Below are 24,496 nucleotides of genomic sequence, written 5' to 3'. Positions count from 1 at the left end.
CAATATTAATGTCCGCCTGGCTCAGGCTGACAACAACGTGGTCAATGGTACGGTCCTTGTGAATGGTATTTATGCTTCGTGTTTGTTTGATACTGAAGTCGATAACTGTTTTGTATCGTTTGAGTTCGAAAAGCTCCTTAATCGTAAGCGCTCCCATCTCCCCTCGACATTCGATGTTGAAGTTGCCACCGGAAGAACCGTCGCCGTCAACTCTGTTCTTCGTGATTGTACTCTTGAACTCAACAATCACATCTTTCCTATCGACCTTATTTCGATGCAACTCGGAAGTTTTGACATCATAGTAGGCATGGACTTTCTTCGTGAAAACCATGCTGAAGTGGTGTGCTTTGATAAGATGATTCGATTTTCGCTCGCGAATGGTGACCAACTGTGTGTGTATGGCAAAACTCCCTCGAAAGATCTCAAACTCATGTCGTGTGTCCAAGCTAGCAAGTATCTCCACAAGGAATACAGAGCTTTCTTGGCTTACATTGTAGTAGCAGAGAAGGAAAAGAAAGGTAATCCAGGAGTAAATGATGTCCCTGTGGTGCGTGAATTTCCGAATGTATTCCCTGATGATCTTCCAGGTCTGCCACCAAGTCGTGATATCGACTTTCGTATCGACCTCGTTCTTGGAACCAACCGTATTGCTAGAGCTCCTTATCGACTCGCTCCGTCCGAAATACGTGAACTCTCGAGTCAGCTCCAGGAACTGCTTGATAAAGGCTTCATTCACCCAAGCACCTCTCCTTAGGGCGCACCAGTCCTTTTCGTCAAAAAGAAGGATGGGTCGTTCCGAATGTGCATCGACTATCGGGAATTGAATAAGCTGACAATCAAGAATCGCTATCCCCTGCCTCAAATCGATGATTTGTTTGACCAGCTACAAGGTGCTATGTGTTTCTCCAAGATCGATCTACGCTCAGGCTACCACCAGTTACGTATCCAAGAGGTGGATATACCCAAAACCGCTTTTTGCACTCGATACAGCCATTATGAGTTCGTTGTTATGCCTTTTGGTCTAACCAACGCACCCGCGGTTTTCATGGATCTGATGAATCGCGTGTGTAAACCATTTCTTGACCGCTTCATCATCGTGTTCATCGATGATATCCTGATCTATTCCAAGTCGAAAACCGAACACGCGCAACATCTACGTTTGGTTCTCGAATTGCTCCAAGGGAATCGACTCTATGCCAAGTTCTCCAAGCGCGAATTTTGGCTGGAGGAGGTTCAATTCCTCAGTCATATTGTCAATAGTCAAGGTATTCACATCGACCCCGCGAAGATCGAAGCTGTTAAGAGTTGGGTTACACCCAAGAACCCGTCTGAAGTCCGTTCTTTTCTCGGACTAGCGGGCTATTATCGCCGATTTATCGAAGGATTCTCTAAAATTGCTGTGCCGCTTACCTCCCTTACGCATAAAGACAGATCCTTTGTTTGGGGAACTGAACAAGAGTCTGCTTTTCAAACCCTCAAGCATATGCTTTGCAATGCTCCCGTCCTCATTTTACCCGACGGAAACGACGACTTTATCGTCTATTGTGATGCCTTGAACCTTGGTCTTGGTTGTGTTCTCATGCAACGAGACGAGGTTATCGCCTACGCATCTCGTCAGCTCAAGATCCACGAGAAGAACTATACAACCCACGACCTCGAGCTAGGCGCAGTTATTTTTGTGTTAAAGATTTGGCGACACTACCTGTATGGTACCAAGTGTACGATCTTCACTGATCATAGGAGCCTACAACATATCTTTGACCAGAAAGACCTAAATATGCGTCAACGCCGGTGGGTAAAACTTCTCAATGATTATGACTGTGAGATTCGTTATCATCTTGGCAAAGCAAATGTCGTTGCCGATGCTCTAAGCCGACGAAGCTATTAGCATAGCACTCATAATGTTCCCGCCCAGCATCACCTCGAAACCCTTATCCGCGAAGCCCAACATGCTTGTTTTACTGAACACACTTTGAAGAAGGAAAGGATTCTCAATGATGGAGCCCAGCTAGTGAATAAGTCGAATGGGATATTCCATTATATGGACCGGATTTGGATCCCTAAGCGGACCGATTTACGACAGATTTTGATGGACGAAGCCCACAAATCCCGATATTCTATTCATCCCGGTGCTGATAAGATGTACCAGGACCTGCGCTACAAGTACTGGTGGCCGGGCATGAAGAGGGATATCGCCCTCTATGTTTCGAAGTGCCTGACTTGCTCGAAAGTCAAGGCTGAGCACCAAAGACCCTCTGGCTTGCTTGAACAACCCGCGATCCCTATGTGGAAGTGGGAAAGTATAGCTATGGACTTCATAACGAAACTTCCGCGCACGCCATCAAGTCAGGACAGCATCTGGGTTATTGTTGACCGTTTGACCAAATCTGCTCATTTTCCGCCGATACGAGAAGACTACAAGGTAGAAAGATTAGCCCGAATCTACACCAATGAGATCATTTATCGACATGGGACGCCTCGCGACATCATTTCTGACCGTGATGCTCGGTTTACCTCGCGTCTATGGGAAACGTTTCAAACAGCTCTCGGTACTACGCTTAATCTAAGTACCGCTTTTCATCCCCAAACCGACGGTCAAACTGAAAGAACGATTCGTACCCTTGAAGACATGCTCCGTTCGTGTGTCATAGATTTCGGTGGTAATTGGGATGCATACTTACCTTTAGTCGAATTCTCCTACAATAACAGTTATCATTCCAGCATTCAAATGGAACCATTTGAGGCATTATATGGAAGAAAATGCCGATCGCCTATTGTGTGGCACGTGATCGGACACTCGCAATTAACCGGTCCCAAGCTGTTGCAAGAAACGACTGACAAAATCCTCCAAATTCGAGACAATCTGCTGAAAGCTCAGAGTCGTCAGAAAAGTTATGCCGATAGACGACGCAAGCCCCTTGAATTTGACGTTGGCGATCACGTACTCCTAAAGGTATCACCTTGGAAGGGTGTGGTCAGATTCGGCAAGAAAGGGAAACTCACGCCTCGATATGTTGGACCCTTTAAGATTCTGGAAAGGATCGGAAAGGTGGCTTACAGACTCGAACTACCGGAGGAACTTAATAATGTCCACCCGACTTTCCATGTTTCGAACCTTAGAAGTGCCTGGCTGAGCATGATTTGTACGTACCACTAGAGGATCTTCAAGTGAACGAAACACTACACTTCGTGGAGAAGCCTGTCGAGATCATGGATCGCCAAACCAAGCAGCTCAGACGCTCGCGCATTCCCATTTTGAAGGTTCGATGGGAAGGCAAACGAGGTGCAGAGTTCACTTGGGAACTCGAAAGCGACATGAAGGCGAAGTACCTGCAGTTGTTCGTTACGGCTTCGACCTAATTTCGGGACGAAATTCCCTTAAGTAGGGGAGGCTGTAACACCCCGTGTTTCGAAAGTCAACTTCAAAGTCAAGATTGAAGTCAAAGGAAGAAAAGATTGCTAATTGCGATCTGTCACTCTTTGCTCAACTACTGTTTTGACTTCTTTGACTTGTAGATAGTATATTTATGCCTTTACGTTAGTTGTATTATGTGGAGTACTTGCTATAATCGAGGTTTAATCGATATTATCGCATGTTTTAACGCTTATCAAATCGGAATCGCATTCACAACTCGAATTACGTGTTCTGGATATTGTTATACGTGTGTGTGTGCCTCTTATGTGTTACTTGTGCATGTTTATTTATATTTATGTTGTGGTGATTAATCGAAACGCAATCGCAACTCAATCGCAATCGAATCGCTAACGTTAAACGCAAGTTAATTATGATGATTGTATGTTAGATATAGTTGTTGGGATTAAAAGTAATTTAAAGGGGAAACTCTATCGCATCGCAACGCTCAACACGCGAATCGAAACAGCAAAACTCACCGCACCGAACACTAGAATCGAGTGGCCAACTGATCGAGTTGCCACCCGATCGGATTGCCATCCGATCAGGTTGACATCCGATCAAGTTGCCACCCGATCGACCAGCCACTTTCCCCACTTTCATTTTATGGAAACCCTATAAATACCCCTCATATGTCACATCACTTGATTTGACAGCTCTCACTCGACCCAACTCGCTCCAGCCCACTTTTCTTACGATTTCTCGCGATTCTTGTAAGTTTTCAACCTAAATCTTGTACTTTCTTGATCTACATGCACTCCTACATCTTTCTATCTTTTGAATCTTAACTCTTAACCGTGAAATTACTAGATTTGAGGTGTTTTAGGATGATGTTATCATGGGGTTCTTATGAACTTCATGTTTTGGCTTCAATCCACCAAGAACAACTAAGATCTGAACGATTTCCACATGAATAAACAAAGATCTTGCATAGATCTGAACATATTCATGGAGAAAAGGATTGAAAGATGGTTTTCTAACTTTCTTTCAACTCTTTTACACTCAGTGCACTCAAAACCGATAGATTCGGAGCTTGTTCTGACCTCCTACTCATTCTTAGTGGTGTGTTAGTTCCAGATCTGAATTCTATCCAAGAGACCACCGATTTTGGGTTAAACATGAACCATCGTCTCGGACCGTTAGCTGGTCGGACTAGGGTGATTCCTGTCCGATCGGGTTACTTGAGCCATGACGCAAACTATCAAAACCACCAAGTGTAAAGACGATCAGGTCGATTGGGACGGATTGCCATCTGATTGGACAGCCATCCGATAGGATTGCCACCCGATCGGACAGCCACCCAATCGGCTTGCACCTTGGTCCCACACTTCAACCTTTTTCCAACTTTAGAGGGACTGAACGTCGAACGGATTTTCGTCCGATCGGGTTGCCACCCGATCGAGCGACCATCTGACCATGTGACGTTTAGGACTTCCACACTTAAACAATTTTCAACATGTTCAATACATACGGATTGCCACCCGATAGGATAGCCATCCGATCAAGTGACCGTCCTGCGGTGAACTTGTTCTCAAACTGAAAAGCCTCGCCAATCGGATCGCCGTACGATCAAACGGCTGTTCGATCGACCGACCTGAAAGGTAGAGATACTTCTTTGTCTTCAAAATGCTACAACGGAAATCTCAAAAGGCAAACCATCATACACAAACACAAACATATCCTCACCAAACGAGGTGATAATCCAATCGAATAGCCATCCGGTCGGATTACCGCCCGATCCTTTGACACTTGTATCCATTTTACGCGCCGCTTATTGTTTATGTTATCGTTCTGATCAGGCTAAACTCACTGTAGCGCTCCCTTCAATCCATCATCGATGTGAGTATACTCGAACCCTTTTTGCTTTATGCACTTTTGGGTGTTACATACGTTACTTATTTTAAATCACATCGAACACACTACGCAATACTTTAACGCTAACCACTACTGCATGTTATACGTGACTCAGTGGATGCTTGTTTGTTATGTTTACACATGGATTGTTGTCTACCTGCCTTAGCAACGATAGTACTATAGTTTGAACTCAGCACCTGTTCACTCAGGGGTTATTAAGGACAATTAATCACATGATTCACAGTGGTGAATATGTATTACGAACTGCCTTGCGCAGTCAACCCGCAGTCATTGGTATTGATAGGATCATGTCGATAACTTACGTGCTTCATTTCACTCATTGTACGTGTTGGTTATGCGTAAACGAATTTCGAACTCTATTATATCTATTAAACTTGTATGCTCACTTTTACACTATGTGTATTGACTTTTACTTTAACGTATGTGGCAGGTGCTTAAGATGTTTAAATGCTTGGCTTTCTGTGAAATCGAGGCTAGGAAAGGTCTAGAAACAAATAAATGAATCGTTTGTAATTAAATTCTGAGTTGTCGAAACAGAACTATTTGTCTTGATTTCATTTGTAATAACTATGCTACTTATTATGTCATGGTATGGGACATGATGCTTTAAATAATTGGTAATCGTAGTCGTTATGGAAACTTCTGGACAATCTGTTTCGCTCAGTGCCGCGCCCCGATGTTTCTGCCATCGGTTGGGGTGTGACAATACCTTTAAAATTTTCTTTTGAGATTTAATGGCAGAGCAATCACAAATTAAAATGATGTTTTGATTTAGGACATATTATATATGTATATGTTTAATGCCAAAGTAAATTTCAAAAAGGAAACTTTTCATAGAAAGTCCTAAAAATTACAATAATTGCCCTAAACGGGTCTTAAACAAATAAACTCGTCCACGCAGGGACTAAAGAGATAAATATATCCTTATAGGGACTACTAGAGAAATGAAATACAACAAAAGGAGTTTCTTCTTCGTTTTATTTCTGAAAGTTTTCTCCTTGGTTCACAGTGTGCGGTACGGATACTGAAGGTTTTGGCGGGTAGTCAAAATCTTCCATATTAGGAACCTTTGCAAAAGTGGAATCCAACGATTCTATGGTTAATGAATAATATGGATCACGAATAGGGTCAGGACTGGTATAATCCAAGTTTGTGATTCCAAGACTTGGAGTTAGGAAATATGGATCATTAGGATCCATAGGTATCATCCTTGGAGTGGGAGCCTCAGGGACAGTTGGTATGGACTCCTCTGATGTTGGCTTCTCATTTGAAGTTTCAAAAGTCTTAGGTACAAAATCTGAAATATGGTTAATGGTTTCAACTGGTTTGATTTTAGGAATGGGTCCAAAAAGGTCCTTTCTCCATACTGGTCGTACGTTTATTCGAGCTGTGATACGAAGCTTAACATTCTTAGTCCTTGGGTTTGGAGAGTTTCCACCAATGGTAGCTTTACTCGGCGGCATGTTCCTGAAATAAACAAATATCGAAAACAATGTATACATATAACAAGGATGAGATCATTCCTAGTTCATGTCTAGACTCGGAAGTCAAGGAATGTGCAACTGTGTCATTGAGATTAAACACAAAAGGCTAGTGTTTAATTCACTCAATATTGGCTCTGATACCAACCTGTCACACACCGATATTTCCACGTATTATCGATGGGCCCGGTGGGGAGTATCGTAACGTAGTTGATATCGTCATAGTCAAATGTATACAGATTAATGCACAGCGGAAGTCTTAGATGAAAATAATATTACAAAACTGAAATTTAAAGTATAATTTAAATATTACACAAACGGTTGTATGTGGATCCACAGGCGGATCTTAAAACAGATATATAAATATTGTTCAACAGACTTTAAACGTTCAAAACTTGCAAGATTCTTTATTAACGCCCCGAGCTCCCAGCCAATTTCGTACACTACCTGTCACTTAGTTTTTTTTGAAAAATACGTCAGTTTACACTGGTAAATACAATTAACCTGCTCTTTTGAAAACATTTATGAAAATTGATTTGAATGCACAAGGCACAAACATTTTATAACTTGGGACAATTATATTAATAACAATCTTGTATCAGATTTACATGTTTGTCCAACATTTAGGGCCGGTATAAAAGCCGAACAAGATTAATCGACACACCACGAATATAAACTCACAAGAAGTTTCCTCACGAGTGAGTATATCTATTACATACATAACAGACAGGTGTATGCCTACACCCCGTGCTTAAGTCGTGGCCATTCACGCTTTTTGAATGAGCCAAGGATATCCAGGACACGGTCGTTAACCCCCAATGTTATTTGTTATCAAGCAACACTGATTAAAACGGGATTATACAATTTAACCATATTCGATTAAAAGTTTTCTACACCCGACCAAGCGATAATAATTTACCGTATCCCAAGCCCGTATAAGGGAAAATAAGGTAAAAGTATTTACCTGAGCTAAATGTAATTTATTCTCAGTCATATATTCTAATCAGCAAGTGCAAGTACTTCTACCGGGGCTCTCAATCTGGAATGAAGGTTTTATTAACCTATTAGATTCCTAACGGGTCTTATTTAAGTTGTAACTTAGACCGGTTAGTTTTAAAGAAAGGTTTACGGTACGAAAGGCAAGATTAAGCGGTGACCGGATTGGAATGTGATTTAGACCTGACAAGTATGAAGACTTGTTTATAATGGGTAAACTAAATACATTCTGGATTTTGAAATAAAACTGATAAGGTTTGACCCGCTTCGGCTTATTTATGCAATTTAGTTACATAAACCGCACCGAATGCGTATAAGCACAACGGGTAATCGGATGAGTCAAGAACAAGTTCCAATAGTTATTATGCTTAAAATATGTTAGGATATCAGTAGGATATCTTCCATTATGCCCAAAACGAATTTAAAACCAATTTAAGCCCCGTAAGGGTATTTTGGTCATTTTAAAGTTTATAAAAGAAGTTAAATAGCAAACTGAGGTTCTGGTCTAAAATATTCAGTAAAAATATTTATTTTATCAAGTTACATAAGTAAGATATCATACATATGTGAGGTTTACCATTTATGGCCAAACTATGCGCCGTAGGGGCATTTTGGTCATTTCACATATGCTTTTATAGTTAAATTTGGAAATCTGAGTTCAAGACTTATACTTACTGTTAAAGTATAAAAACTTATTTTTAAAATCAGTAGGTAACAAGTCTTAAGCGTTAAATATGGTTTTAAACCATACTATGCGCTTAATAAGCGTAAAAGTCGGTAATTGACGGTATTCAAGATGTTTATACAATTCTGAAGTTTTGATCAGTCTCAAATGCTTAAAATATTTTATTTAACATATGATATCAGTAGGAAAAGGTTTGGTATGCAAATCATATGTTAAACTCATTTTATCAATGAAAAGGGCATTATCGTCAATTACTGAATTATACGAGAACTCTATGTTATGATCAGTATAAAATTTGACAAAAATTTCCAAAAATCCCTAAATATTATATGTAACAGTGTATAGAAAGTTCTGGTGCCAAAATTGGGTTTAAATGTGATTTATGCTGAAAATGCCTTTTAATTAACAAAAAGGTTTTGTTTTACGATATCTTGCATAACTCTTATTTGAGACCAGAAACGGATGTCAAATTTTTATGTCATACTTAAAAATCAGTAATAAAGATTTTTGTTCTCTCACATTTTCAAAAATATCGTTTTTATAACATAAGGGCAAAATGGTCAACTTTTAAGCATTTAACGGAAACATGTAAATGATTCGGATTTCTAAGGGACCACGTAGTATAACCTCAGAGGGTTATACTAACATATAATATGGTCACAAAGGAACCCTAAGGCATAACTAAACTAAGTTAATTCGGGTCAGAACTGAAAGTCAAAGCAAAAGTCTACTTTTGCGACTTTCGGTTACGAACCGAGCCTAAACTCAGAATTGTCGGGTTGAACATGCCTAAACATGTTCTTAAGGGTTTAACACCTACATAATTACCAACACATAGCCACTTTCAAAACGAATAATGGCTGGACCGTTAGTGATTAATCACAAAGTCAAAGCATCATTACGATATCTTTGACTTTCGGTCATTAAGCTAATAAAACCTTAACTACAGAAGCTAAGAGCGCTTACAAGAGTCCTTAGCACGAAAATGAGACTTGAGAAAGCTTCCTAGATGACTAGGATGCTTTAGTGGAAGCTCCAAAGCTTGAGAAACTTTGAGAGTATGAAAGATTGAAGTGTGCAAGTTCAAGAGCTCCAAACATGGCCCTTTATATAGGATTTTGGATGGTTCTAAGATCAATACAGATGTCCCCAAGTGAAATCTGATGCATACAGGTGTCCTAGAGGTTTTACAATACCAGCAAACAGTCCCTAGATTCGAGTTAAAGCTGAAATGGAGAAGAAACACTGCTGAACCTGCACCTGTGCAGGATTTCTGTCCATTTAGGCCGTCGCGTCGCGCGACGGCAGAGGGGTTTTGGTGTGGCACAGCACCACCCCTAGGGTAATGTAACATCCGTCAAAAACGGAAATCTAAAATCTGATCCGTTTTGAATTTTGGATCCTAACCTTTGAACCAACGGAAATTTTTCGCGAATTGACTAGTCGTTGAAAGATTTTTACCCTAATTTAAGTCGGTTATGAATACGGTTAATTATTTTATATATAAACATGGTTAGTTATTTATTTATTTGTTTAGTTAATCAAATTAATTAATATTACAATTAAAAGTTTTGTTATTTTACTTATATAAAACTAATCTAGTTAGTTTTGGTTAAATAACAAGTTATTAAAGTTAACTAGATTATATTAGTTATAACATGTTATTATTATTATTCTTATTTTTAATGATAATGTTATCCTATAATTTTTTTAAATATATTATATTACTACCATAATTATAAAAATTCAAAATCTCATAAAGTGTTGGATAACATGAGTTTTTAGGTCATTTTAATAACCAAGTTAACTTGAGGGGTCATTGTGTAATTATTGAAACATAAAAAGAAATAAAAACTTGAGGTCCATCCGTCCGGATGTACTGATTTTGGAACGAGTTGACATTTTAACCCTGAATGTCCCTATCCGTCCGGATTTACTCCATCCATCCGGATGTGCCTATGTCCATCCGTCCAGATGGACTCTATCCGTCCAAACATGTTCAAACATCTCAAGAACATTCCAAATCACATTTTTCGATCCAAAATCTTTATTTCTACGAATTTCATGATGAAACTTCACAGGATTGTGCGAAAATCAATTCCGAACATGATGATGTCTTCAATTTCAAATTCAATCTATGAATTGACCTTCAATTTATTGTTTTTCTATGTTTTAACGTCAAAACCCCCTTACACGTCCAAAATCTATGAGCGTAGGTGATTCAATCAACTGTTAGATCGATTGAATCGGTACCGTTGCTCTGATACCAATTATGATTCCAGGATCCGGCGAGTTTGACGGAGCTTTGGTCCCGAGATAATCGGTTCGGTGACAAGAAATGAGTAGAAGATAGTAACAACACCGAGCAATCACTTATAACCTGGTCTCTTATTCATATCTGAAAGTTACAGCACCGTGAGACCAGTCGGACAACATGTCCCCTCAGGGATCCAAAAAGCTTTTTCAAATGGGAACCCCAACTTCCTATTTATAGGCAAAGCCTATGTCCGAATGAACCTATGTCCATCTGTCTGGATGAACTCTATCTGTCCGGATGGACTTTTACAATGCAATACCTACATTCGGATGGGGTTTGGACTAGAATGTTGTCCATCCGTCCGGATGGACCTTGACAGTATCAAAACCGTGTCCAACTGATCCTACTCTATACAATATTCAACACACACTCTATCTAGCTATTCGCACAGTGGCAGATGTACGAAATATGCATCAACACTTATTTTTCACAAAAATTTCCCACAACATTGGTGTATAAAAGCACATGCATGTGTAAAAAAAACATAAAATAAAAAGTCTCCGACCCATATTTGCTATATTAAAGTTTCTACATTTGTCAAGAACACGTGTACTACTAATATATAACTACTCATTACTCATAATATTCGTCAAAATAAGATTATACAATTTAGGGGTGTCGTTTTTATGTTAACCCGAATACCAAACTAGACCCGAATTAACCCGAACCCGATTAAGATGGAATCCAAACAACCCGAACCTGATTAAGATGGAACCCAAAACCCGATGGTAGTATTCGTTCGGAAATTGGGTTTATAAAGGTTAATAAGGTTAACCCAATTAACCTGAATTTATATACAAAAATGTCAATTATAAATATGCATACGTAATCAACAGAAAAAATCTAGTTTTCCTTCCTTATATTTTGAAACAAACCTGGGCAATGAACATGTAAGACGGCTGCTTCAATGACCAATACGGTTATAAAAGCATTGAAGATTTGCCTACTTTTTAACTCGATATGTTATCACATTAATTTACCATCCCCCAAGGGACATTGGTGGGAGTCTACGGATGGCCATGTTAGCATTTACCACATACGACGTTGTGTTGTGTGGGCTCATCCTTGACTCGTATGTGGCGATAGTGTTCGCGGTGAAGGATGGCAATGGATGGGTCGGTGGGACCGGGTTGGTAGCCATCATGTCCCCAAGTCTCGCGTGACAGATTGATTTCTATTTGTGGCAAAGAAATCTATTTTCTGATCTTTTACTCGTCAATCGATTAACTACATGTTTTTCGAGTTGGCATCAAAAAATTCTTAAGCTACATGAGGGATAATTACCCGATAGATACTTAATATGTATTAGGTCAGGTGTGGGACACAATTTTACAATCAACAGATATTAGAATTACAAATACCAGACTCATTTCTATCCCTACTAGTCTATGTGCCCATATAGTCTATACTATATAATAAAAGAAACCATTTTGGGGACACTTGTCATCATATTAGGCCATGTCTTATGGATAATTATTATTTTAGTTTAATCTCTTCTAATTAATTATAGATAATCCTTCTACTAAATATTATTTAGTTTAATTATTACTTTTATATTTATCTATTTACTTCAAATTCAAACTTAGTTATCTATTTTGATATTAGAGTAAATTATGATATTAGCCCCTGTGGTTATATCACTTTTACCCTTTTAGCCCAAAAGGGATTTTTTAACATCTGAGCCCTCAAAGTCTTGTTTTCTAACCCTTTTGGACCCCAAAGTCTTTTTTCTAACTCTTTTGGTCCCTAAAAGTAAATGGATGGGCTTAGTGTTAGGGGCCAAAGGGTTAAAAAGAAAAGACGTTGGGGGCTCAGATGTTAAAAGATTCATTTTTTTGGCTAAAAGGGTAAAAGTATATAACCACAGGGGCCAAAATCGTAATTCACTCTTGATATTACTATATATTTGAATGTTTTGTTTAGTTTGGTATCAAATAGATTTTACGAAACTTAAAATAAAATTAACTAATATTATTTATCATTTTTACATTTACAAGTTTTAAATAAATGGTTAAATTTATTGAGACTTCGTTACATTTACAAGTTTTAAATAAAGAGTTAAATTTATTGAGACTTCGTTAACAAATTTTACTACCATATAATAATCTATTTATATCAATCTAAATATATATATATATATATATATATATATATCTATACTATATATATAATAAAACATTAACATGTGACACCTATCATTCATTGTAAGCATTTATTTTATGATTTTCTCGCCTCACTTCCAAACTTATCTTATATTAATTAAATAAATAAATGAGTAATGAGCTAATATTAAATTTCATCCTACTTTAAATTTCCAATACCATTCTTCTATTTTTCTAATAAAATATTATTCTAAAATTTAAATTGTTAATTTAAGATATTTTTAAATAAAACAAATTATTTAACATGAAAACCAAACTTTGTATTAATATATGAAATATTTTTATTTTCATTACTAAAAAATTATTATATCAATTTTATTACATAATTTATAAATCAATTTGTCGGAATTGGTACCAACATTTTATCACTCAAACAGATGCTAATTTGCTTCTTGAATAACATATTTTCTTTTAAAGAACCATCTTCACAATCACCATAGCTATCGCGCATCGAGTATTATCCATTAGTATATCGAGAGATATGATTTTTTATTATTGGTATATAAAATTAGATTTATTAAGCCCGCGTAATACACGTGGTTTTTTAAAGATATACCTTTTTATTATTATTTACTATACAAAATTACATTTATTCGACCCGTGTAATACATGAGGTTTTTTAAGATATAACTTTTTATTATTTGATATATTAGATTTATTCAATTCATACAATACACGGGTTTTTTTAAGGATATATATTTTTTATTATTTAGTATAGAAAATTACATTTATTCAACCCGTGTAATACATATATTTTTAAAGATGTAACTTTTTTATTATTTGGTATATAAAATTACATTTATTCAACCCGTGTAATAAATGAGGTTTTTTAAAGATATATTATCTTATTATTTGGTAAACAATATTACATTTATTCAACCCGTGTAATACACTTGGTTTTAAAGATATAACTTTTTTATTTGGTATATAAAATTATATTTATTTAACCCATGCAATAAAGGAGATTTTTAAAGATATATTGTTTTATTGTTTAGTATATAAAATTCATTTAATCGACTCGTATAATACACGGGGTTATAAGATCACGTGAAATTTAGGTATGGAAAGCGTTTTGATAGTGATAGTGAAATGCATTGGAGGGCAAGGTAACTCCATAGAGTTGGTATATATCAAAACCTATTTTTCATTAAGTATCTTTTTGTTAACTTATACAAGTTCCGTTTTGATGTATATGACAAATTGTGAATTCTAGTGGTAAATCTTGAATAGGTGTATAACATGTGAATTTGTGGTATACTAGCCCTATGGATAATGTGTTAGTAATTTACTTGCAACTGTATAATAGCTGTATTCCATGTGATAAATTAGTACATGCAAGTGTATTAGCTGTATTCCATGTGATAAATTAGTATAAAGTGAATGTACCTAGCAAATTTAATTAATAGAAATAATAATAAAGGATACAATATTGTAGGCAATTAGTCCAACACTCCAACCTGTAATATTTCCTTAAGGATCAACTAATCCTAAAAGAATATCTATCATTAGGCCTAACAATTGAGCTCAAAAAGCTAAGCCCAATAAGTCCTAACTTGGGCCCTACACAATATGAAACAGTCCCAGCCCAAATGTTTCTAAAACCAAATAAGCTGTAATAAATGCATAGATCCATATCTAAGTGATTATAATGATGTAACCGGTGTGTTAGTAAATTTATGAGCCAAAATTTGTTTTTTTCTAAGTTTTAATTTTATAATAGTTGAGGCTAGACATACCATACAAGGTCTTATTAAAATTGTTATATATATATATATATATATGTATATATATATATATATGTATATATATATATATATATAGGGGAGGGTTTAAATGAGAACGCTAAATATTGTGAGAACCGTGAGAACAAATAAAAAAACCATGAGAACTTGGTCAAAAACAATTCAAATTCAAATTTTTTTTCTACACTTATCATTATTATTCGAATACATTGTTAGAAATTCAATTTACACGTTTAAATTTACGTGAATTCGTAAATAAAGAAAATTTACACATGTGTAAGTTTGCCATTTACACATGTGTAAATCTATTATATTTACACATGTGTAAAAAATCTAAAAAGATTGATTTTGAAAGGAGAAATGAATTATTTGATGTTATAAATTCTTGTTTTGATGATGTATCTTAATTACAATGAGGTTTGTATTAAAAAAATTGGTTTTGATTGCTTTTTTCATTCGTTCTCACGGTTCTCGCAATATTTATCTATATATATATTGATTTGGTTTCGTACTTTATGATGTTTCCGACTCGACCATACAGAAAATAATTTGATTCTTTTTTCTTTCAAAATAAAACCATTCATAAAAAAATAATATTTTTAAAATGATGAAATTTGAAAACTTTTAAACTTACAAAGGGGGGTATATTTAGCCCACCCCTAAAATAAAACTAGTTAAAATATAAGAGTGTTAAAAGAAACATGTATGGTTCAATCATTTTTACTCGTTACAATTCTCCAAATAAAACATTATGTTAATAATAGTGACAAGAGTATTAATGTCAGATGAAAATGCATATAACTTGTATGAAAAAATAGAGTAAAACAGAATAATAACACGTGCAGAAAGAGGAAAAAGGATAGCCAGGGAAGAGACAGTGCATGAAAAAGAAAATACTGACTCAAGTATTGACTTGTCTTTTTCGAGCTCTGGCTCGTCCCTGTCTACCCTCACATCTCCATCTGTATGTTAATTGTACCTTAACTTTCAAGCCTTAATGTTGCTAACCACTGGCCTCCATAAATATGGATTGGTTTGGTTACTAAGTCTAGGTGGTTTAGAATCATACATGAAGAGTGTTATTTATAGACATGACATTTTGTTTGTAGTACATTTGCCAAACTTCTTAGTACATCGTCCTAACTTCTTAGTACATCGTCCTAACTTATATTGCTTTGACCTCCATATATGGAAAATATGCAACAAAGAACCCTTTTCTAATGTAAAAAAAAAAAAAAACTAAAACAACTTCAAGATCTCCACACCTCTCTTTATTTTCGACTTGATTTGTCAATTTCCAGATTTATACAATGTAATCGTCTAATTTCAAAAGCACATAAATAAAAACACATAAATAATTTTCCCAATCTGTGTTAGCGATACGTTAGATTTATGTATCAAAAGGTACGTTTCATATGATGAATCAATACATTTTTGAAAATAACATAATAATCAAATGATTAAGTAGTATAATAGAATGCTACCAATGGAGTGGTGGTCTATTGGCAAAGGCAAAGACTTTAAACACTTTGGGTTCAAGTCCCATAGACAACAGAGAATAAAAAAAGTTTGTCGTTCAAAAAAAAATATATAATACAATGGTTAGGACCTTTATTACGTTTTTTTGATTTTTTTTTATTTTGTTGTTGGATAGTATATGGTTAGGAATGTGCGTATCAGTAAAAAAAAAAAAAAACCTCTTTTTCCCATGCTTTACTAATAGGAGCTTATTAGTAATGGAACAATAGAAAAGGGTTCTTTGTTGCATATTTTCCATACATGGAGGTCAAAGCAATATAAGGTACTAGGTAGGACACTAGGACGATGTACTAAGAAGTTTGGCAAATGTACTACAAACAAATTTTATGTCTATAAGGGCATGATGTGTAGTCATAAAGCCCTTAAAGAGGCGTTATGCGATATGTGGCATGCTACGTTAGCAAGGGTTTTATGGGCGTTATGCAATTTGAGGCCGTAGTCATAAAGCCCCTGTGTAATCATTACTCAATTAATTTAATTTTCAATTTTTTAAATAATTTATAAGTTTTATAAAATAAAAAAACATTTCATTAAATAAAAAACACTACATTAAAATTAAAAAAAAAGTTACACTAAAAAAAAATTACACCTAAAAAATAAATTTATTCTTCGGTGTCATCTTCGTTCTCTCCTTCTTCCTCTTCGTTTTCTCCAGCATCCAAACCTACGTCTTCAAAGTTCCCGTCTTCGAATTCCTCAACCACTTCTTCCTCGGAATCTTCGTCGTGATCATTGTTTAATCGAATTGGGCGAATCGCCCAAGCATGCTCAACCAAATCCGCCTTCAACGTGTTATGTATTTCTCTAGATCGCAGTAGTTGAGCATTTGCGAGTCTCTCTTCCGTTGTCGCTTGGGCTACTTCGACCAAATCTTCGGAAATATAGTTTTGGCATATCGCTTTTCCATCATCCTCAATGATCATATTATGCAAAATGATGCAAGCATACATGGCCATTCGTATTTTATCCTTATGCCACATGCGACAAGGATTTCTGATAAAATGTCATCGTTGCTGTAGAACCCCAAAACACCTCTCGATGTCCTTTCTCGAAGACTCTTGTAATTTTTTAAAATACTTTCTTTTTTCATCGAAAGTTTCAGAAAACGTTTTAACAATAATCGAATACTCAGGGTAGATACCATCGGCCAAGTAGTAGCCATGCTCGTAATCGTTCCCGTTTGCATGGAAACCGGCCTTTGGTATAGTTCCAGAAATGTAGCCCTCTATTAATGGTGAAGCCTCTAACGTATTAATATCGTTAAAACACCCGGCTACACCAAAGAAGGCCGACCAAACCCAAAGGTCGTATGACGCAACACCTTGTAATACCAAAGTTGGCCCTTTTTGATCACCCCGTGTATGTTGACCTCGCCATGCGGTTGGACAATTATACCAACGCCATTGACGACAATCCAAGCTACCAATCATGCCGGGTATTCCATGCTTTTCTAGATGCACCTCATATATTTTTTGAAGGTCGTTCCAAGTGAGGTTTCTCAAATAACGTTTTCCATATAACTGGCATATTCCTAAAATATAATTTAATATACAAAAGTTTTACTAATAAGTTACCAAAAAATAAATATATAAAAGTAAATAAATAAAAGACAATAAAAATTACCATAGCAAAAATGTTCCAAGGTATCTCGGGTTGTTTTCTCCGCCATCTTCAAATACTCGTCGTTGATGTCGTACGTGTTTCCGTATGATAATACGCGTAAGGCGGATGTGACCTTTTGAATTGAGGTGAAGCCTAGATATCCTCGTGCGTCCATTCTTTGCTTAAAGAAATCATACCTATTTTCCAAGTCATTATTAATGCGCAAAAATAACCTTTGGCTCATCCGAAAACGTCGTCTAAAAACATTCGGTCCGTGGACCGGTGCCGCATCAAAATAGTCTTTCATCAAACGCTCGTTCGCGGCTTCACGATCTCGCAAGATATAGGTGCGTCGCAAGATGGGTCGTGGAGGGAGAGTAGGCCGAATGTGCTCAAATGCTTGTAGCACAAAAGTACATGCACTCGTAACCGCTTCTTCCTCGGCCGCGTCTTCGTCGGGCGAAAAATATTTTCGGTAAATTTCGGTGAAAGAGTCTTCCGACGGGGAACCCATTTTTTTTATAAGGTGACACTAGGTTTTTTAAAAATATATAGAGAATGAGAATGAAAATGTATTGAGTTGTAAAAAAAATGGAAGAATATGAGGGTATTTATAGTGTGAAAAGTATAAAAAATTGATTTTTTTTTATATATGACCGTTATTCAACGGTCAAAAAATTAAAAACTTCTCCTTCTCGCGCCGCGATAAATTTCACGCCATTCTTTTTTTTTTGGTCATGGCGCCGGGGGGAGGGGGGGGCGGTGTGGGCGGCGCTATATTGGCGCTATGGCCCATGCTCGCGCCCCACTACGTTTAACCTAAATAACACTTTTCATGTATGATTCTAAACCACCTAGACCTAGTAATCAAACCAATCCATATCTATGGAGGCCAGCGGTTAGCAACATTAAGGCTTGAAAGTTAAGGTACAATTAACATACATATAGAGATGTGAGGGTAGACAGGGACGAGCCAGAACTCAAAAAAGACAAGTCAATACTTGAGTCGGCATTGTCTTTTTCATGTACTGTCTTTTTCCTGGCTATCCTTTTTCCTCTTTATGCACGTGTTATTGTTCTATTTTACTCTATTTTTTCATACAGGTTATATGCATTTTCATCTGACATTAATACTCTTGTCACTATTATTAACATATTGTTTTATTTGAAGAATTGTAACGAGTAAAAATGATTGAACCATACATACTTCTGTTAACACTCTTATATTTTAACTAGTTTTATTTTATTTAATATTTTCAAGAAATAACCGCATTTGAATTTAATATACAGTGATTCAATATGAGACTGGTTTTTTAAGAAACTTTAAGTAATTGAGTTCTTAATCTAATATAGGTTTAATTCTAAAGATATAACTATATCCTAGCTAAAAGTAATTTATTAAACATTACAAACAAGGTGTACAAAGAAGTAAAGATGTTGTTACACACGTTATATTATAGTTCATAATGTATAACTATACTATATTTTATAATGTGTTGTGCTTCACCCGTGCATATATTTCTGTTGGCCATTTTCTTTTTCATTATCTCGTAATGTTTCTTCACCTAAAGATATGCATTACACACGTGTTAGCGTAAAACGCTAAGTCAAATATGAGGTTCATAACCCAAAAGCACAAAATCCATCTTTAAACTTTTTTGAAGGAGCTTTCTCTAGAGGGAACATGATCGATTTGTAGGTTGATCATGATTTTCTTGTTTAAAACCACCAATTAACATGATATGCTCAACTATACACATTTTTACCAAAATGGTACCAATGAGGTGGTGGTCCATTGGCAAAGACAAAGAGGATGTTTAGCAACATCTGAATGGTTAAGTGCTGAACCAGTAAGAGGTCTGAACCAATAAGAGGTCTGAACTATTAGGAGCTTGTATAATGCTTAACCGTTCAGAGGCAAATGTCTGAACAATTTAGAGTATAGGTCTTAACCATTCAGACTCTGTATAAATCTTAACCATTCAAAAACAAATGTCTGAACCATTTAGACATCTGTTTGTGGAACAAACAGTCTGAACCATTAAATGTTGAACCAGTAAGAGGTCTGAACCATTAAAAGACTCATTATTCATTAAGAGGTAAACAAACAACCCCAAAGTCTTTAAACACCTTGGGATAGGGAGATCTTGGGTTCAAGTCTCACAGAAGATGGGAGTAATGAAATTTGTCGTTCAAAAAAAATTGGGGAAATATGTAATTGCTTGATGATTTTAGAAAAGGAAAATATATAAATATTCATTTAATAGTTAATTAAGGGTAAAATTTTAATGAAAATGAGAAATATGTAATATATATGGGTTAGGAAGAAGAAATATGTAACTGTTTTTTTTTTTTTTTGAAATACGTAATTAGCTAGCTTAAGAGGGAGAAATATGTAAAAAACCCTTAATTAATATAAGAGTAAACTGCAATTTTACCCCCTGAAGTTATATGTGATTGGCACTCTTACCCCCTAATACGAAAATCTTGTTGTTTTACCCCTCAACTATTGAAAAACGCTACAATATTACCCCCTGGTGTTAAAATCTGTTTAAAGTCAACGTCACTTATTAACGGTCAAAGGATAATATAGTCTTTTCCACTTGTGTTTGATCGCTTACTCAACACAACACCCTTTCTTCTCTCCACCACCACCACCATCGGAAAACCCTCCACCGACGCAGACCACCCTCCATAGTTCAACTGCAACTGCTTCAGATGTTATACAAGTTTCTGGGTCCGTTGGGATGCTTCACCAAACCGAAAAGTTATCCATGAAATCATAGACGCTTATGAAGATGGGTTAGTTCACAACAAGAAAAATGGTAAGAACAAAAAAGAAAGAAAGAATAACAAGTGTTTATCTTCATCATCTTCTTCTTCTTCTTCAAGTTCTTGTTCTAGTTCCTCAAGTGGTTTACACGCGCCACCGGCTGCGGCGGAGAACATGAGTTGTGAGCCGTTAACAATGGAGCAAAGTACGATTGAGGGTGAAAATGAAGTGGTCACTGGGTCGTCGGAAAAAGAGTCTGTAAGAAAGATTGTTAACTTTATTGGGGAAAGGATTTGGGGTGTTTGGGGTGTTTGATTTTTGTACTAGTTTTAGTCATAATTAAGAGACGCTTATTACCTGTTTTTTGTAAATTTCCAAAAAAAGGGCAATTAATTCGTCTGTTTGGATACAATTTAGTGTTGTTCGCCATTATTGTTCTTGTTGTACAGAGCCAAACCTTGCCCAAGGCAATTTTCACATAAAAAAGTAGATCTATCGGATCCGGAGCATCTCCGGTGTTTAAGTTTTTTTAGCAAATTAGAAAGCTTTTTTTTTTGAAATCTATAGAAGTATGAGTTTTTGGAGGAAGGATAGACTTGTTTGAAGATTAGGTTTTTATAAATTTAATGTAGCTTTTATGTTGTTTTGATGAATATGACATGTTTTCACATCTAGTAATGAAATCTTTTGAATTCATGTGTGTATACCTATTAAAACAATTTTTTTTTTGTTGAAGAAAGCAAAGAAATATTTAACACCGGGGGTAATACGTTTTCTTACAACAAAGCATAGGGGGTAATAAGTAAGAATAATATAGTCATTTAACACCGGGGGGTAATACATTTTCTTACAACAAAGCATAGGGGGTAATAAGAAAGGATAATATAGTCATTTAACATCCCAGTTAACAGAGCTGTTAAGTTTTTTAACATCGGGGGGTAATATTGTAGCGTTTTTCAATAGTTGAGAGGTAAGACAACAAGATTTTCATATTAGGAGGTAAGAGTGTCAGTCACATATAACTCCAGAGGGTAAAATTACAGTTTACTCTTAATATAATCACCATTATGTAATAATTGCATAGATCCTAAAGTGTACATTATCACGAAATTTTTATGACCCGAGTTGGTCTAGCGATTGTTGGGATTGAACCCTAACAGAGGAACAGATAATGTAAAGCCAAAACCGGATCCCATCAGTGGACACTTAATAAGCAGCAGTTTACTCTAATCTCTCCCCTTGACAGTGGTTATCTAACAGCTGATGGATGTTAAGTGCTGCTCAACTACAACGACTGATAAACCAAACTCTGATGATTATCTAACAACTGCTGAAGACAAACTCTGTTGCTCTATCTACTGTTGTGTCCTAAGTACTGCTAAAGACTCATGCACTGCCCTCTCAAAGACTGATCACCTTTGAAGAAAGCACTGAAGACTCAACATCTGTGCTAAGGCTACAACAGTGGAACGTGAAGCAGTAGTTTCCTTATGTTTTGTACTTTAGTGATTATCAGATGTTACATAACAGTAGTTTGTATAGAACAGTATTTATAGTTTGTTAGGTCGTTAGATGTCACTATCATGGTGACGTCAGCTGAAGCATATCAGTAGTTTGGTTTGCCTATAAGTATGACAGTACTCTGTACTGTTACACTTGATTGTTTTGAGTGAGTTTTTCTCCTCAATTCATCCTTTCATCTTATGCAACCAACTCTGGTGTATCAGGCTGAGGGGGAGTTTAGATTGTAAGCCTGCACTGTACTCTTTTGCTTTTATGTAAATCTTTTGACTCAATGAAAAGCAATTGTTTATCAATCTACACTTTCCTTTGTTTGTGTTTACAAAGTTTGCTACTCATTTCCGATGCACTTATTCGTTTTATGCAAACAAACACAATCACAGACAGCCTTAGATCCCAACAATTGGTATCAGAGCCTGGACAGTCAAATTCGATCTAACAATCAATTTGACATAACAGTTCAGCTCAAAAGTTATTGATACTAAAGGGTTGGTTGTATCCAGTTGAAAAACAGAGTAACGAGTGAATCATGGTCAAAATGGTTATTCAAAAACTCTGTAAATCAACCAAGATGTCATATGGCACACAAATCTCACACAACAAGTGTTTTCATGCATATGTCACTCATAGTTTTCAGATCTGTAAAATATCTGATAAATTATGGGATCGTTCAATGTTTTCAAAATTGACTTCAATTGTTGCTTTGATATTTGTGATGTTTTCAATAAACAACTAAAGTATGTACCTCAGTTCAGCAAAACTTGTGTTCATCTAAAACACTAGAATATTACTGAAAAAGAAAAGAGGGAATAAAGCTTTAGTCAAGATTTCTCATGTGCTAAAAGGCAGGTTGAGTAACTTCAAAAGGATCAAATCAACTTTGTCAAAAAGACATTGAGAAAATAAGATGTCAAAACAGTCCTAATCATAAGTAATGTGAGATCTGTAATAAAACATGCTCAAACATGGTCAGATCTCTCAAAACATTGCTTCAAAACGATTATGGACAAAGTATGTTCAAAATATAATCTCCTAGTGAGTATTTCTAAACATATGAATAAAAAGGGTAAAACGGGAAAAGGAAAAAGGAACAAATCTCAAAGTGTAGCTATCTCAAAAACTTTTGAAATCAAAAGTAAAAGAGTATGAGCATAAAACACTCTTGAGGTTCAAATTAGATCATCAGTGATCATTTTGCAACTGTGTGCATTCATCAATACAGGAATTGTTCTGGTAACAATAGCATCTTCAGTGATGGTGCTTAAAAGGAATTTACAATCAATTCAGAAGAAAATGACCAAAACAATGGTCAAAATAACTTGAGAATAATATGATCATGTATTTACTGGAAAATTATCAGATCCTTTTGATTATTTTCAAAACTTCCTTTAATTTTTTTAAGGAGTTTTCCTCTTGAATAAACACCAGATGTATTTTATCTTTTAAAATATATTATGATCTTTTACTCTTTTTTTATAGTAAAAGTTCATCTCTGGTCTGGATGTAATTACCTTTTTTTTGTGTGTAATTACTATCCTTAAATTTAATCAAAAGGAAATGGCACACATATCGAGATCATATTAAGCTCAAGTTAGGTTTCCACTGATCATAAATTGATTGCAAATTGACTTAGACTACTGAGATACTCATGTTCTAGTTCAAGTAATCAGACACAAAATGAGCAGCTCAAGTAGAAATGTCTTCATCATCTGGGATGCTAAACCACTGTCTGAAAAATAGACAGATGGCAAAACCTTGAACAAAATTTCTGAGAATCACTGCTGACAATTTAATCTTGATATTATGCATCTAAAATGTGTATTGTTAAGAATAGCATTTCTGGTACTCAACAGATGATAGACAAGAGATTGTGCTTTTACAAGAACAAATCATTTTCTACATCTGAACAAACAGGTGCTAAAAGAATTTGTCAAAAGTCAAAACACTGCCGCACAAACAGTTGTTAAACATATGATCCTCATTGGTTTTTATCCACTGTTGTTCCTAAAATGCTGTTGTGCCATAACATCTGCTCTCTAAAGTCTATCCACTGCTAAAGTGTCAACCTCTGCTCTTCAAAAACACTGATGTTTAAAATCTTTGTTCCATCCACTGTTACACCCACCAGTTCATTTTATTACCGTTGTAACTACTGATACTTGATCCATCAGTAGTTGTCAAAACAACTGTCCTCCATCATTTACCATTCCATCAGATGTTTGACACGTGGTCAGTTTTTAGCCTTCAGATCAAAATAACCGCTGCCACATCAGCAATCACTTTTTCCCTAAATAAAACCCTGATTAAATCCAAACAGGGTTTTACTGTCGAATTGAATTCCAAAAGTTCTCTTCTCATAACAGTTTCCCTCTCATAACTCCAAAAACTTCT

General features: G+C 35.9%; 1 protein-coding gene and 1 long non-coding RNA gene across 2 annotated transcripts; one reads left to right on the top strand and one right to left on the bottom strand.

Annotated features, from left to right (window-relative positions):
- Positions 1-7,027: 7,027 nt before the first annotated feature.
- LOC118492078 lies at positions 7,028-15,711 on the bottom strand. Its single transcript, XR_004892511.1, has 2 exons — positions 15,650-15,711; positions 7,028-7,221 (listed from the first exon to the last, which is right to left on the bottom strand). It is a non-coding gene; the product is annotated as an uncharacterized LOC118492078 (long non-coding RNA).
- A 2,459-nt stretch (positions 15,712-18,170) lies between these two features.
- Positions 18,171-21,786, top strand: LOC110927385. The gene is made up of 2 exons (XM_035988542.1): positions 18,171-18,224; positions 20,510-21,786. Exons 1-2 carry the CDS (start codon positions 18,171-18,173, stop codon positions 20,897-20,899), a joined length of 444 nt encoding a protein of 147 aa, XP_035844435.1. The 3' UTR covers positions 20,900-21,786.
- Positions 21,787-24,496: the final 2,710 nt, after the last annotated feature.

This window comes from Helianthus annuus, chromosome 1, assembly GCF_002127325.2.
Source record: "Helianthus annuus cultivar XRQ/B chromosome 1, HanXRQr2.0-SUNRISE, whole genome shotgun sequence".
NCBI classification, from domain to species: domain Eukaryota; kingdom Viridiplantae; phylum Streptophyta; class Magnoliopsida; order Asterales; family Asteraceae; genus Helianthus; species Helianthus annuus.
Note: the sequence above shows the minus strand (reverse complement) of the source record. Positions and strands in the feature narration are given on the sequence as shown.

What these genes read in the sequence shown, in the direction of transcription:
- LOC110927385 (XM_035988542.1), top strand. Translation starts at nt 18,171, where the DNA reads ATGGGTCGTGGAGGGAGAGTAGGCCGAATGTGCTCAAATGCTTGTAGC. An exon ending in CAAATGCTTGTAGCACAAAA is followed by an intron (nt 18,225 to 20,509) that starts GTACATGCACTC and finishes CACCCTCCATAG; the next exon opens with TTCAACTGCAACTGCTTCAG.